The sequence below is a fragment of the Sprattus sprattus genome (assembly GCF_963457725.1).
Source record: "Sprattus sprattus genome assembly, chromosome: 1".
In the NCBI taxonomy this organism is placed as follows: Eukaryota; Metazoa; Chordata; class Actinopteri; order Clupeiformes; family Clupeidae; genus Sprattus; species Sprattus sprattus.
Window position 1 is genome coordinate 35,625,450 of NC_137920.1, and position 17,491 is coordinate 35,642,940.

The following is a 17,491-nucleotide window of genomic DNA, read 5'->3' on the forward strand; positions in this document are numbered from 1 at the left end:
GATTATTGTATTTCTGTAAGTGTGTTTGTGGGGGGGGGGGGGGGGGGGGAGATTTATTGTTGTGAATGAAATCTCACCAGTGAGTGTGTGTGTGCATGTGTGTGTCGATGTGGAGTGAAGTGTGGTTGTTGCCACCTTAGGTTTTTGCCCATTTTCTCAAAACCATAGTGTCAAAGTTGGTTAAACTTGCAGGGGCAGTGAACCAGCTCAAGGATCACCTCTGGAGCTGGTGGAAGTGACATCCAGAGTCATAATTCTTGTCTTTATTCATCTGTCAGACGATGTCCTCATTTCTTTTTGATTTCTAATAAATGCTCATTACTTCTTACACAAACAATTCCATGCAACATTGTATCATCTAAGCTTATGATTTATCACAGTTAAGATCACCTCAGCTGACGTAGGAACTACAGTCTTTGCCTTGATTTCTTCGGTGTGCTGGAAATTCACAGTCCATGTTAGATCGTCAGTAAGGTGTATTCCCATGTATGTCAAACTTGATCTAAATGACTTAACATAAACAGAACATTATCGTATATTTGCCTCGTTCTTCTTGGACACGGCTATGTATCCAGCACTAATTAGAATCAATTTAGCCCACTTTTGAGGATGTCCGGGTGTTTTTCTCTATCGGTAATGTTGAATCTAATCACACGAGAGCCGTCATCTTGCCATTCTGTTGACAAAAAGCAGCCCTCTCATTGGTGTAGCATGATCACGTGTCGAACAGTGCCACGGCTCGCGACCAAAATTTTATTACGCTCTGAAGACTCTAGTTCTGCATAAAGCAAAGACATATCGACAATCGACTGGAATTTCAGCGACAAACTCTTTTTTGGTAGGTTAGCACGACTCGTTCTTTTTTATGAGCTAAAGATTGTGTAGATGCCAGACAGTGGAGCGGGTTGAAACGAAAACAGGGCTCACCTTACGGCCTATATGGCAGAAACTGATACATTAAGTCTCATATATGTTATAGACAATTTATTACATGCTTTTCAGAAGCATTTTCTAACTGAATTCCTTGATTTATTAAACAACAGTGAAACTGAAAATGTATTATTATTCTGTTTACATAGTGAAGGTGATGCATGTATGGCTTTCAGCCTGACCAAAGAAGTTAAAAGAATGACAATATATAAAATGTATGGGTATAAGCAACATTGAATAATGATTGGCATTGCATCCGAAATGCATCATTTGATAGCAAAAACAATACAGCATATCTATTGTTGTATGGTAAGGTTAAAATATCATGTGGAAGCCTTGCCATCCCTTTACTTCATGTCAGCCAAGGCATCATTGAAGATGTTCAAGAAGAGTTGTGCGTGATGTTCTTTGAACACAAGGGCAGGTCGAAATCTGATGGACTGGGTTCCACAGCCTCCCAGTACAACACCTTAGCAAGACCAAATGAGGAAGGTAAGAGCTCTAAAAAGGATGTACGGTTTGAATACTACACTTTTGTTTTCCCACGTTGCATGTTTGGGCATTGTCCCCGGCCATGCTTCTTACCCTTGTTTCTGGCCTTGAGGATGAGCTTGTTGCGCGTGTCCTCATCCTTGACGTCGATGGCACAGAATGTCCCCAGTCCTCTGGCTTTACTGAGGAGATGAGGATAACGAGCCTGGAGTGAAAGGGAGAACAAGACTCAAAGACCAATATAACTGAAAGCAGCAATAAGGGGGCCAGTCAGCCCAACAGGGCATAGTTGCCATGGAGACTTGATGTCACTGTTTGGCGGCATTGCCGACAAATTTGATAGTCTGTAATGGACAAATCTGTCAGATAACATTTGTGAGACTTTGTCAAGATCATCTGAGCCAAATTTAGTGAAGCATTGGTAAGGTTTGTGCCTCCTGAAACCTAAAGGTTTTTGATTAAATCCAATATGCCAGCCGCATGAATTTGGTTCACATGATAGGTTTGTAAAGCAGGGGTTTTCAAAGTGGGTGCCGCGGCACCCTGGGGTGACGTGACACATGCTCAGGGGTGCCGTGGAATGGCCCAAGGCTTGATCATTTAATATATATCAATTTCAAAATTAATTTTATTGTAATTATATAAATAAAAAAATGTATTTGCAGCACAAACAACAATAGGCTACAGTTTACAGTTGATTCAGGGCGTAACATCAACAACAGCTCTCTCGTTGACTTTGTTTGTTATTCCGTATTGACAGCAGTGAAGGTAGGCGCAATGGATAAACTTTTAAAGAGAGTGCATCCATCTCCACAGTAACAAACATCGGAATCGAATTTAGCAAATAGAAAAGTGAGCCATTATAACGACCCGTACCTCCAGTATGTTGCGAGTTCTGCAGGGAGACGTTGGCTAATGCAGCCTTGGTGCCTAGCAAGTTGGCAAGGCACCTGGAGACCAAGCACCCGACACACCACAACAAAGACTAGAATATTTTTGAAAGACTTTAAACGCAGAATACCACACAGAGCGAACGCTTTCTACCGTGCGTGTGTCTGAGAAGGCACAAAAGACTAGTTTTTTAGTTGCCGAGTTGCTTGCCAAATCTAAAATGCACACACTTCAGAAAAAAATCACCCTCTCTGATAACACAATCAAACGTCGCATTGATGATATGTCGGAGAACATGGAATCTGTACTGAGTGAGAAACTACGGCTAAGGGGGACATTTGCGCTTAAAATAGACGAGTCCACTGATGCTAGTGGCCTTTGCCAGATGATCGTTAACGTGAGATAGGCCTACAGTATGTGGATGAGGACAAATTTACAGAGAACTTTATTTTGCAAAGAACTGGACAACCATGCTAAACTTAATGGGACACATGTGCCCGTCTTTGACTGCAGAGTTTGTTAATGGGATTAGGGATTGTGGACAGTGCAACACCTGAGGCAAACAGTTGAACAGGACCTCCGTGTTGCACTGTCCACAATCCCTCCTACACCTAACGCCAAGGCTGTCAGTTGAACAGGACCTCCGTGTTGCACTCTCAACAATCCCTCCTTACATTAACAAACTATGCAGTCAGAGACAGACAGGCACATGTGTCCCACTAAGTTGATAAGTTGTCTGAAGGTTTGTTCCTGCTATTTTTTGTTACTGCCAGCTAATTTCTCGATTATTACCCATACGTTTTGGCTGTGATATAGTTGTGAGAGGGACAGACGTTGTCTGTTCATATTCTGTTCACTATTTATTCAAAAGTTCTATTACATTAGTTGAATTAAAGAGAGTGGTTCATTTGAATATAACAAAAAAGAGATAAACCTCACCTTCTTAATGTAATGCCTTTAATAAAAGCAGTTATAGCCTATTCAACACATCACAACGTTAAATCAAATGGCCTAAAGTACAAATATGACATAAAAAATAGGGGTGCCGTGGATGGAGAGAGATATGTTTAGAGGTGCCGTGAGCCAGAAAAGTTTGGGAACCACTGTTGTAAAGGACAATCCTCCCAAACCAATGGCGGAATATGTGGCTGGAGGTCTCAGCGTGTTTGTCCTTGCTTTGCTGAAAAATTATATTTATTAAAGCAACCTTCTTGGCACAACCATTCTCCATTTTAATTAGTCTGACTCCACTCAATTCGGAACCTGGCTTTTAATGTATATTGCTTCCCGTTAGGTTGGCTGACCTAAGGTCATTTCTTTTGATACCTACAATCTATTTAGATGAATATCCCTCTTACTTTTTAGTAACCGGTTTCTTCTAGGGATAGTGTCGCACAGGATTTTGCCATGGCCGATTTGTTATCTGTTGGCATATTCCATGGACAATTGGCAATTTACATATTCAAACAAGTCTAAGGGGAATAATCTAAGGCTACAAGTATGAAAGGAAACATATGAGACATCCAAATTTGTCACGCCTAAATTGAAATCACAGCAAACATCACTAACTCAAACATGTTGGGAGGTTGTGGGGAAGTAAGTGCAGATCACTACCAAATGTTTTGGGCCTGCCCAAAGATTGAGAAGTTCTGGGAGAGTGTTTGGGACATTATACAATACATTTTAGATCTGCACAATCCAAGATCATGTCTATCACTTTATTAACCCAACAAATAACTTTAGTTAGGCTCCGTCAAGATATCTTCTCGTCTGGCTTGTGAACAACTATTATAGTTTTGGATGAAATCCAATATGACGGAAAAAACAATATGGTAGAAATGTTTGTCACAGTGAGCATTAAACGTGTCTTGATCCAAGGAATGAAATGGTGCATCAATTTTGAAAATGGGCCTACAGTTCGCTTCAACCTGTTGGTGGCACCAGAGTGCTCGAGGCTCAGAATAATGGGATTGTCCCCAATCAGTGGGGCACATTTCATGTCAATTTTAAAATGTCTATGAGATGTCATAGCGGCCCCTCAATTACATGTCTGTCACTCACTCCCTCACATATACACAAACAGATTTGATGAGAAATGAATGCAGAAACCGATGTCTCAAATGCACACTGCTGTGTTTCCACCTCCTAAAAAAGAAACGGACACACTGTAACTAAACTAAACCAAACTGAGAAGGTGTGTACTATTGCTTCTACTCCTGTTGCTGCTGGCTATGCTACATCTGTTGCTATCCTGCAGCAAGCCCCTTGTAAACAGTACTGATGTCCCCTTCTCATGGCATGTGATAACAAACATAGGATTGGATGTAACGTCTTCTCACCTCCAAAACATGCAAGTGCAGCCCTAACTATCAGGTGTACAATGTGAACATTTGGTAGATAAACTTTATTGCTACAACACTGTTGACTGATTGTTTGGTTTTCTAAACGTTCACACGATGTGTATGTATGTGTATGTATATGTATGTAAGTATATGTATATGTATGATTGTGTATTTATGTGTATGTATGTACAACAGCTCTTTTCCTCCTGAAGCCTACCTGTAAGTCATACAGGCCATTGAGCATGACATGACCCGTCCGCTTAACCTGGTCCATCAGGTTCTCTGCTCTCATCACCTTTAGCACCTCAGACAGGAACATGTTCCTGGTAGGATCCCCCATCCAGGTGTTAAAGATCCTCATGGGCTGAGGAGAGGACAAAACACATACTAGATTAAAACCATTTTTTATTTTATTTAAGGAAGACAATTACAGGGACTTCTATGGGCGATAACGCCACTTTGCCTCGAATAGAAGGACGAGATGAGTTGGTCTCAAATCCAAATAGTATTGTGCTGCTACTAAGAACCTCACTCAACTCACTCAGTGATCACATTGAAATGGTCGTCAAACCTGATCGCTACCTTGTCTGGCTCAAACTCATCTTTGTAGAAGTACCCCCCTGTCAGCAGTTTCTTGCTGAAGGAGACTATGTCTGCAGGGTCATCCAGTCCCCAGTGTTCGTGAGCCCAGAACAGTCCGGTGGAGCCGCCCCCTGTTTGCACCTCATCCACCAGAAATGCACTCCCATGCTGTTGGGAAGAGATGGAGATCGACAACAATATTCAGACTGCATGGTCAATTCTCAAGGTGTAAATGCTTAGGTAAAAAGATACAGGATACAGCTACTGACACAATAAACGTCAAATTCTCTAGAAAAGTTGTGCCATATTGTAATAATGTTGTCTCTAGCCTCTGTCCGCCCTCCTCACATACACAGACACACATTATAGTTCCATGAGGCTTATGATGACATGATCATGGTAGAATCCAAACCTTCTTAGCAATGGCTCTGAGCTTCCTGAAGAAGTCAAAAGAGGCGTAGTTGTCCCCTCCCTCTGCCTGTATGGGCTCAATCACCACGCCTGCTACTGGTTTGCCTTTCTTTCCCCATTCAACGATGAGGTCCTCCACCTAGTGACAGAGATTTACAGGAATGTTTTAAATTAATTTGTTCGCTCTACTGTTCATCTCGCTACCAGTGAAGGAGGCACAGACACAGATAGCAGTAATGAGCAAGTGGTTATGAACTATCAACACTGATCAGTGTCTGCTAATAGTCAGTCTAAACATATTTCTTTTTGTGCATGTGTGACATATAGGCATATTATCGCATATTTTAGGGCTTATTGCCATAGCCTAAAACTAACATGAGAACATGACCAGGTAATCATTGTGTTGTCTACTCAGTGTTGTCTACTCAGTGTTGTCTACTCAGTGATGAAAGCTGTGTGGGTACTCCACCTCCTCCAAACATCTCTTCTCTTCCTGCGCATTCTCTCGCTCATACTGGGCCAGCGGGTAGCGCAGTTTGGGAAAGGGCGCCATCGGCCAGTCGAAGGAGGGCACATCCAGCTTCTGAATGGCCTTGGTGTGCGTGGTGGACAGGCAGCCTGTGGTATACGGAGGTGGAAGACAGGAGAAGAAGTGACGTCTTAGGAGTCTGCTGTCTCAAGTTAACGACTAGACTTTGGTGATCCCATAACAATCACAGTGCATTGAATGTTGATCTATTAGCCTTTTCTTAAACCATGTTGACAATAAGGAAGCAAATGAAGGATATTTTTCTATGACTAGATGAACATGGATTAAGTCATCAGTATGAAAGGCCTTATTGAAACAAGTGAGCAGGCTGAACAGCTGGGAACCTGTATGCAGCCATTAAAGTGATTAACTGGCCTCCAGTAACATTCGAAAGGGGCCCACCAGGCCCAACTAGTGAAATGGCCCACACCAGGGGGTTACACCCACAGGACGTGCACTAAGGAGTTATATTATATTAGATAGATCATTCTGATTGGTCTTGGCAAACAGCCATACAGAAAGAACCACATGAAGATGGAGGCCTTAAAAAGGCCTGCAGAGCGTTCACACAATGAGATCGAGCTAATCCATGGAACATCTCTTACTGTGGCTTAATGACTACAATAGACCTCAGATCAACATATGTGGCCTTTTGACTCTTGATTGTGAAGTTTTGAGAGAGTGGCTGGTTTTTGCCGGGACATTATGTCAGAACACATGTCTTTGCTCTTGAATACATTTACACATTGTTCTTGTGCCAGCTTCAGTTCTTCCATTGTTTGCTAGTGTTGCTATTAATGTTTGTATAGCTTCATCTAGCTCTAACACAGCCACCATTGTTGTGACCACATTTCAAACAGGAGCTTTGCTTCAATGTCAACACACTTAACCACCCCCATTATGGTTTCATAATGAATCATAATTCGAATGTAGCATTCGTTGTTAGCATGGTTGAGAGTTTTTCTTTACCCATAGTTCTGCCGTGGAATCCTCCCATGAAGGACAGAATACTGAGCTCAGGACAACCAGGAGCCTTTTGGGAAGAGTGCCAGTTAGTTTTAAATACAGGAAATATGGGAAAATACTATACGGTAAACAACATGTTTGTCACTCTTACCTGGTTAATAAGACTGGTTGCATTCTCTTCAGGAGTTGCGTTACTGTGACCTCTTTGTTTAGTCTAAAGAGTGGACGAGCAATTTATTGCCATGTTGTTAAAATCAGCAGAATCAGTTCTAGACTTATAGATAAACAGTATCATCAGCAACAAGTTTGCTATACTTCATTTGCTTTTACAGATTATTGAATTCAACTTACTCTGTACCAAATGAAAATGGCTTTGTAGGCGTTTTCATTGGCGCAAGAGCCACAAGCCATCGTCTGCACACGTTTGAAGCCCTTTGGGGCCACCTGATGAGGAGACAGAAATGTATAATGAACTCCCCTAGAACTGCCATCAGATTGAGATGGAAAGTGCTGCCTGTTTTTAATCAGTTATTGTCAAAAGAGGGTTAGTACTTACTGAGAGTAACCCATCCAGCAGTTTTTCTGGAAACATCCGGGGTGGAAGCATACCCAGAGCTGGTCGGTTAACAAAGGCACTCTGAAAGAGATGTAAACCTTGTTTCATATAACGTTTGATGACACTTGATTTTAACTGGATCTTGTTTTTTCACTCATGTAACTGGTAGAGAATGCATTTGTTAGCCTTACCAGATTATGAGGATCTGTCACAACCTTCATAAGGGCAGGATGGTTGTACCCTGCAAATGAATAAAGTATGAAGGCTATCATTGATTGATTTGTATACACCTTTTGGGATAAATTAATCCTATGAGAATCACTGCAAACATAACACCTTTAGAGAGAGGATCTTGTCTTCACTCTTACCAATAGGTATGGAGGCGATTTGAGTGTAGACATCTAGCATGCGGTTTCCATCCACATCCACCAGGTAGTTCCCCTTGCTCTCTTCGTAATCACAGAAGAAGTTCAGCGACTGGACATTCTGAGGGAGAAGAGACCAGAGCAGACTCTGCTGAAGTATCCCCTCTGACTGAGTTCAATAGGCAAAATTAGATCTACATGCTCCACTGCTTTTTCTACACTGATTGGACTGACATTTGGACTCAAATTAATCCAGTGTAGGCTGTGCTGTTAGAGCATTTTAGGGGAAAATTCTCTTTTTTATTTTTTCCCATTATTAAAATGATTAAAAAGCCTAATGTGATTTGTACCAGCTCAAGGTCAGTGTCGGTGTCTGTCCAACATATTCTTAGTGCTCACCTGGATCTCTCCCAGCTGTTTCTGCAATGCCTGGTGGAGGTGTGGCAGGGTGGGAGGGGGACAGTTAAGACAGGAATGTTACAGGGTGACCAATGATGGCAAAGCAAAACATCCTGTACACTGTCCTCATGGATACGATCATGTACTCATCAACTCATTCTATTTTCAAAGTTGTTCAAAGTCACAAATGTAATCCCAAAAGGCTTCACCACAAACTTGATGACTTATTAACCACTGTGCTTGTGACCATTAATCCCTACAAATATCTGCTAACCATTCACAGGGACAGAATAGCTAAATCAGTGTCATAGTAGATATTTGATATGTCGCATGTGATGTTTGTGAAGAGTACCAGTGACACTGGCCCAGGGACCGCAGTCTTCATATGAGGGCCATCATACTCAGACTCTTCAAGGGTCTTCTTGACTGATGCTGCTTGACTGATATGTCGCGAACCTGCAGTAAAAACACAACAAACGAAACTGAAACAATGAGAGTAAACACTTGTGCTATAATGTTTGGCGGTTACGCCCCAATCAGTTATCAGTATTCCTGAAAACAGCAAAAATATCGAGACGATTGCTAGAGAGCCTCGCACTTTATGTGTGGTGCCATCGCCTGAGCAGCCAGATATGTTCATACCCTTTGAATGTTTAGTTTCTCTAAGGTACTTTTAACTTTGGATTATTTTTTATGTGTAACTGATTTAGTAACCTGCACCTGACAAATAAATTGTGATGCTCAGATGCACTTTTGCCTCTGCTGAAATTCTTAACAAGAGTCGTATTACTAGGTAACACTGTCGACGCAAAGCATGACTAGGATTCGTTTCATAACCAAAAAGATAGGTATAGGTAAGGCATGTAAGTCTTCAGGTACCTGATTAATCACCTGGGTTGGACAAGCGGTAGCAGAACTGTCACATTGTGTCATACATTGCATTAGACTGCCCTTCAGTCTTTGCGTTGGACTGAATGATCAAACTGAGCTCACGCAGCCTTTGGACAAACAAGCTGGGAGTGAAGCAACCCATGGCAGCACTACATGCCACTGTGCCCACACCAGACCAATAACAGGTTGTGTCATAAGTTATAGGTATCCAGCAGAAATGACCAGAGGTCAGCCTACTTAAAGGTTCCATTTTAGATGAGTAAACGAAGGTGACGTGACCTCATGTAAATAAGCAAACAAAGGTAACACGGGGGCAACAATGTGAGTTCAGTCCAGTCCAGTCCTGTTTAGGCCGTAGTGTATGTTACTGAACAGACAAAGAGCACAGCCCCTCCTCCTGGCTCTTCCCCACTCTGAGGAGGATTGTCTTGGCAAAACAGGAACACTGAATCAGAGGAAACTGGCCAGTATAGTTGATGATTAAAAAAAACATTATATTGTGTCCTCTCCTCTCTACCCAGCTCGCTGCTGTATTCACCCCGCATATATGCATTTCCGATGGGCCTGCCTAAAACGGTCAATTTGATTTGAATTTGCAATACACTGAGATCTCCACAAATATGAGCTGTCCATAAATATGTTTTCAATATGGTAATAGTAAGCGATGTCATAGGTCGAGCTTTTTTTGTAAATAATTAAAAAAAAAAGAACATCTCCATGATACCAGTGCATCCATAAGTTAATATTTGCTGTAGCTCCACCCACTGAGACACAGAAACACTTGGGGGCACACATTCTAACACGTGGTGTTGAGGCGTAGAATATGAACCCATCACCTCTCATGAGAGATAATTTACACAAGGGTAAAAAACATACAACTGCATCAAAAAAATACCCCCTTAACTGCTACGGCACAGACTGCCAAATCAGCTGCTCGCTGTGGATGGTTATGTGCACTTAGTGCAGTATAATCAATGATGTATAATCACTGTCCCACTCACCCTGTGCTGAGACCCAGGCACTGGAGCGCAGGGCCAGGCATCGGCTGTAGAGGCGAGAGGCCATGTTCCACCGCTGCAGCAGAGCAACCTGTCCAAGAGGTCCAGTGATTAGAGAAGAATTAGAGAAGTGTTATGAGATAGCCTACTACAGTAATTAAGAAAGGAGCACTGTTGCTGGTGATCCGTTTGAGCTGTACAGTGATGGACTTGTCGTTGTCCTTTTGTCTTCGAGTTTTTGTCCTTCTGTTTTGTAACGTATTGGGGACAGCTGTAAACACACCTTTTCGCCGTAGCTCTCCCCCTGTTGCCAGTAGCCTACTTCAATTTACAACTCCCTCGATGCACTCATATTTTTTTCTTAATCTAGTTCGGAATAAAACACTTTGCATGCAGCTAATATTTATACTTATATCCAGATCGGAAATCTATGATCACATGAACCACCTGTTCCGCGTTCCTGTCATCATTTGTGCAGTCAAAATCTTGCGCTGAACATAGAAGTTACACATTTTTGCCCTATAAACGCCTTCTTCTGTCTATACCTTTTGACAGATATTGAAACACATGCTGTAATGCATACTTTAAACATAACCTACATGCTGATGACATCACACATTGTCTGTGAGTTTCAACGGATTACGTTAAAGACACCTGAGAAATAAAGCGTGTTACAACTGTCCCCGTGTTACAACTTGGTCTCCCCTAGTTCGAAAAATCGGAGCGGTCCATCCATATGTTGTGCTGGGCAATTTGTGGAATACCTTCTGTAATTCCCCTTTTCCCCCAACTTTCGCACTTTCCCCAAAAACGTCCAGTAAGAGTGACGTCGCGCTCTGTTGCTATCTTCAGCTGGAGTGCCTAGAGAGCGCTCTGAACGCTCCGAGCGTGATGCTGTGAAACGTCCGAAAAACCGAACGACGGTCCTACGGCATTCCGAATTGACGAACGGTTTCAAAGCGCCAAAGTATACTTATGTGGCAGTTTACAAACTAATCTCCAGTGTCCTGACACCTCTGTGCATCAACCATGATCAATTGTGTTTAGACTTCATCAAATTCAAACGGTTATTAATACATTAATTCAAGAAACAGCACGTAGGTAGGAATCTGATAGACATTCACATTCACATAGTTTGAATTTGCTGCACATTTTAGCTTGGCGTTAGGCCTATATTATCTACATTCCATTTTCTGAGAGAAACTCACTGTATGGTGATGAGGTCCAATTAACAGGTTTCAGCCAAGTTGGTAATGGTGTAACTGCTGGTAGCCTACTGGTTGGACACTGTGGGCTTTTAAATTCTGAATGATGGGAGGGGTTGCTGGGCAGTCCTCTCTTGTGTATCTGGTTTAGACAGGAAACATCTTGTAAGGAAATTATGAAGGTATAACACGTTTAAAAATGCTAGATCTGGTAAACTTGATGTAGAACTTTAACTTAGAATTTTAACTTGCATCAAATATTTATGCACATTGAGCAGACTTTTAAGTCACAGAAAAAAACAACACATGAGATCTTGTGGAGAAATTCTGAACCTGCATGTTGAAATTTTCACTCACAAATTAGAAACTCATAAACACCCGTATTATGTATGTGAAGTCACAGACAAATATTCACAGGTGTGTAGAGTTATGTCCACATTAAAACAATGACAGTTGCTAACTTTTAATCCTACATTTACTTTTTATTTTGTTTTGCATTTTTCAGTACCAGCACAACTTGGTGATAGCAACCTCTCCATCGGTCCCTTCTGATTTCTGATTGGTTCCAGAGCAAGTTGGTTTTGCTAAACATTTATCGCAAGAAGTATTGCAAGTGTTGCAGGGACTGATTCCAGAGGTTGTCAGGTTGTGGTTGAGTATTGTATAGTGACAACATTTGAGTTCAGATTTTAGTTTATTTCAGCGTGTAAACACAGCAAGTGGGTTGCTCAGAGCTATTTACTCTTACTGAGCCAATGAGTACATATCCAGTGGCATGGGTTATAGAATAAGATGAGTCAGAATACATCCTTCATGTCTACAACGACAGGAAAAACAGCTATTTGTTTCCAAGCTGTCAGTATTAGAAGTCTACATTAGCTGTGTTTTCACCATCAGATGAAATTTAATCAAGTTAGTATGTTCCAAGGCCAGTTGCTTTTCCATGACACTTCCAGGGCTTGATTGTGACAGTATTGTCCTAAAACCTGATGACAACATGTCATTGGGAAGTTCAAGTTAAGGTATCATGCAATAGTCTAGATGCCAGGCACCTACAATGGCACCTTCAGAATAAGAAACTACGCATGTTCTATGACAATTTTGGCCCACTGATATTTACTTCTGTTTTGGATGTCAGATGATGTTTGAATTATCTTAGAGTGTATCTTTGGCTGTGGGGATTTGTCTCCCAAACCTGATTTTTTTAAAATTGTAGTCATAATTGCAGGTTCTTCATGATAAGCTGTCTACTGAGACAATGACCAGTGTGTGTGCTACGGTGATGGTTAAGACATTACGCTTCATCAGTGGTAATTTTTGTTTGCTAAATTACTTGTCATTCAAACCTTGATTGTTTATGTGACAGTATTGAGAATCAACAGATGAGGCAAGATAGTTTATAAAGAAAGGTGTGCTTTTATTTTTTTATTCCTTTTTTTTTTGTGAAACAACTATTTACTGGAAAGCCATCGAAAATGAGCAAAAGAAGCAAAACAACAAAAGAAATCGGCATAAGTTGCCAGGCTCTGTCCAGAGGACCCTAGTCAAACTTTACTTAGAGACTGCAGTACCTTCTCTACTATCAACCCAACCCACTGGGTTACACCAACTCCTCAAATATTCAGTTAACTAAAAAAAAACATTGTTTCATTGTTTTGTAATAAGTAATTAGCAAACAAGCACAACACTTTTCTTTCACACAGACTGCTCAGTGGGAAACAAAAGAGGTATATTACTGAGGATCCCATAATCAAATGTATAAATCCCAGAATGAAAGAGTACACAGAGGTACATCTCCGGCTATAATAGAATAAAATAAAAGGGAATTTATTAAGGGAAGGCCAAGATCACTAAGTCAAAAGATGGGAATTTCCATTAATCTTCATCTTAATCATCTTTAATCGGCAGCAGCACTGGATGGTGCTGGATAATCAGTATACTTTCATTCAGCTTTGCAAAGATGTCTGGGTGGTGCTGTTTTAATGTCAAGTATTCTATCCAACATAGCAGCACTCAATGGGCATTTAATGCTATAAACTTGCGTTGCCTTTTTATCATAAAAGGGTATGGCCCACACTCTTTGCCCTACCTAGTCTGATTCGTCTTGTGCCCTATACGGAAGAGGAAAATGTAATTTATATACAGTGGTGGCCAAAATTATTAGAACACTAGGCATATTATTTCAGTTGTTTTTGTTGAATTGGTCATTAAAATACCCTTAAAACTAATGAAATACCTACAAAGTCATAATTATGCTCTGTAAACCACAGAATAGAGCTATCATAAGTAGATTTAGGTCAATTTCCGTACAAAAACAAACTAAGCCTATTTCACTGTCAATGTCACACAATCATGTTCCTTCACAGAAGAAGCCAAATTACTTGTTTAATCATTGTCAGGTGTGGTCGTGGTTAAATTGATGGTGATGCAAGAGTCTCAGGACACAGCTCGGTGATTCTTTTGAATGTACAAGGCCTATCTTCCGCATTAAGTGATTGGTAACATAAGGGTTTTGTCACTGAGGCCACACCACCAATTGGTATAGATTCAAAGCCTCTAGAGGCAGTCTTGAAGCAAATGTTGCTCTTTGAACATGGCTAAGGTGAAGAATGAGCTAATGAGTGAGCAACGGGTTCGAATAAAGGCACTTTTTGATGCTGGCTGTAGTTACCGCCGTATAGCCAAGGACTTGACATGCAGTCCAAGCACTGTAAAATACACTCTAGACCGCCATGCCACCAGAACCGAAAGGGGAGAGGCTAAAAAAATAAACGGTGTGAAGTGAATCATCTCAGAATTCTCAGTCTTAAGGACTGAAGAAAGACTTCACGAGAATTGGTGACGAGATCAACACCACAATGACTAATGGTTCAATAGTGTTCCCAAGAACTGTGCGTCGGAAGCTGTGAGAAAAATTACTTTTTGGCAGAATAGCAGCACAGAAACATTACTGAAAGAGAAGAATAGAGTGAAACGCCTGAAATTTGCAAAAGAACACAAGAAATGGACAAAGAAAGATTGGTATAAAGTGTTGTGGACTGATAAGTCCAGGTTTGAATAGTTTGGCAACAAGCAAAGAGTGTATGTTTAACAAAGTGAGGGGGAGAGGTATAAAAATGAGTGTCTCTGGCCAACAGTTAAACAAGGAAGGGGTTGTATTATGGTGTGGGGTGCCATTTAATCCTTAGGAACAGATGACTTTGGCAAAATTGATGGCATCATGGATAAGAAAGTATACCATAACATTCTGGTGAGGCATGGAGTACCTTCTGGGAGTGGTGTTAATGGGCCTGGATTTATTTTCCAAGAGGACAATGACCCTAAACATTCTTGTAACTATTGCCAGTACGACCTGTGACCGAAGGAATCTTCTGGAACATTGAAAATTATGGACCGGCCCCCTCAAAGTCCGAACCTCAAACCCATCAAGCAAATTTGGGGCGAGTTGGAAAATAAACTGGACAGATCTATTGTACATTCAAAGGAAAGCCTTTGGCTTGAGTTGCAAATGGCATCGGATAACATTAGTGTTGAAGTTCTCAAGAAATATATTGACTCTATGCCAGAGAGATGTGCTGCTGTAATTGCTGCCAAAGGTGGGCGTACCAAATATTAGAGTTAAAAGTGGATAAAAACAGTAGGAATCACTTCATCTGATATTTGTTGTGCTCAGAACAACCATCTGCATGTTTCATTTACATTATGAAATTAAATAATGTTTTGGAGACAAAAAAAAAGGTCAATATTCTCAGATCTGTAAGGTGTTCTAATAATTTTGGCCACCACTGTATGTGTGCGATTATAGCAGCACTAGGGGTCTATCTGTGCACGTGCCTGGTTGGTAGTGATAAATGTACTTTTTAAATAACCATTTTTAAATAACCATTACTTGCTCAATTTTTAACCGATTTTTAAACGGTTTGGTTTGTTATAAACGTCAGAGATGTAGTTATGATACTGCACAATGTTATGGTGAGCGATCCTCCTGGAGTAAGATGGCCGACCTCTGCGGACGTTCTAGACCCCACCGTGAGTCATCTAGTAATTCTATATGTCTATGGGCATGCCCCCCTCCCCCTACTGACTTCCACTCTCGTTGCCCATAGGTTTATCGATTGGAAGTGAATAAGGCTACTTTGTAAAATGTTTTGGGTGGCGATTTTTTAAAATCTAGGTCTACATGACATTCTGCAGCTGTTTAAATGTACTATTAAATGACTATTTATTTTTCCTCGGAGGGGCACTTTTACACGAGGAGGGCAAACGGGGAGTTGCCCTGGCAACATAGCCACCCCCTGTGCACGTCCCTGTGTGCGTGTACATGTGGAATAATTAAAAGTCACTCTGCGTCTGCCTGATGTGTATGTGCAATCATGGACAAAAGTTTTCATATTTTGTGTTTCGCTGTTTCAGCAAAATAAAAGTTTCAAAAGCTTTTATTGGCAAATACATCAAGAGTCAATAAAGACAGTGATGACCCTTCTTCATAACTTCTGCGGGTGATGGAACTGAATATTGATGTTTTCCTGTTCTAATTGGTTGTTAGTTTACATAGTAGCCTAATTCTTGTGTGAGCATAGAAATGATGATGGAACCAGATATTGCTATTCTCCTGTTGTACTTACATAATTATTATGTAGGCTAATCATTTTGTATCATCTGACTCTGTTACTCACACCCCTGTATGTGTAGCTACTCTTTCTTTGTCTCAACGCCTGCATGTATTTCTCTGGAGGTAACACAAGAAGACAATGATTTCACCTAACTTGTTCACTCTTTACCCTGTGCTGATGATATGACTACTGAAATGGTGTTTGCTGGTAATTTTGTGACAGGGCCAAAATGCAGTCAAAATTGTGTTTTTGTGATAAAGTTAATGTTTTATGCCAATCAAGCTCTTTACAAATAATACAATTGTATCTCATCACTCTGCACAATAATCTAGAAGCAATGTGAATCACCACCAAGAAAACGTGCGAAACACTGGGTCACTGCCAAAACTTTTGCCCAAGAAAGACTGTAAATAAAGTAGCCCTTTGAGTGAAAAAAAAGTGAAAGTGAAGGGCCTGTGTCTCCATCTACTGGAAGTGTCCACCATACAATCTGTTGAAAAATATTTTTTTCATCCCAAATTTGGTGTTTTGTGTTGGTGTGGCGTCCTTGGATAGTTGGATATTAGAAATTATTTCTAACAGACGTCTGGTGAGAACCGGCAACTTCACGTGTCCGTTTTTGCCGTTCTGACAAAAAACTACATTACCCAGACGTTGGGTCAATCCACGTGACCTTTCCTCGTCCATACGATTCGCTGGGTTTAGTTTAAAACGTGTGGCACTACGGAAGTGGTTCACTTACCGACCTTTGAGGGAAGGCGGAGGAGAACATTTCGCACGGAATGGACTACAAAACTTTGTAACCATGAAGTTTTTGGTCGGCTATGATTGTACATTCACGTGTGTCATTTTAAGTAGCTTTCTGAAGAACAGAGTTCTGAGTTACAACTTTTCGTGTATAGCAGTAATTGGACTGCGAGCTAGCGCGATCTTCAGTAAGCGCACTTTGTTGCAAACAAAGGAAGACGGGTGCCCTTTCCTTAGTTCTTTACTTTGAACCTAAATGTAATTGACTTTAATAACATAACATTTGATTCGTCAACTAACTTTGCTTTTATTGGTATCCCGGTCTTCTGCAGATGTTAGCTGGCTAGCTTGGTAAGTGGGGGAGATGATCCATAGAACGTAAACGTTATTTAACGCAGCTGTTTGATAATTCAACGTTATGTTTTGTCAAATTGATTTTGGTTCGCAACACCATACATTTAAATGTTGGGGTTCCAGTACATTGAAACTGACATTAGCTTTATTTTTTTAATTTTAAAGTCAGCATGGTTAACAGTCCTTGGCTCTGGTGATCAGAAGATGGCGCTATACAAGT

The 17,491-nt window shown here is 41.0% G+C and overlaps 1 protein-coding gene across 1 annotated transcript; it reads right to left on the reverse strand.

Moving 5' to 3' along the window:
* Positions 1-1,277: 1,277 nt before the first annotated feature.
* Positions 1,278-10,419, reverse strand: LOC308369454 (4-aminobutyrate aminotransferase, mitochondrial-like; the record flags this gene model as incomplete). Its single annotated transcript, XM_080843901.1, has 15 exons — positions 1,278-1,399; positions 1,516-1,627; positions 4,873-5,019; positions 5,238-5,405; positions 5,650-5,787; positions 6,118-6,266; positions 7,147-7,210; positions 7,295-7,357; positions 7,495-7,587; positions 7,700-7,780; positions 7,891-7,940; positions 8,068-8,185; positions 8,464-8,493; positions 8,816-8,919; positions 10,356-10,419. 15 exons carry the CDS (start codon positions 10,417-10,419, stop codon positions 1,278-1,280), a joined length of 1,503 nt encoding a protein of 500 aa, XP_080700027.1.
* Positions 10,420-17,491: the final 7,072 nt, after the last annotated feature.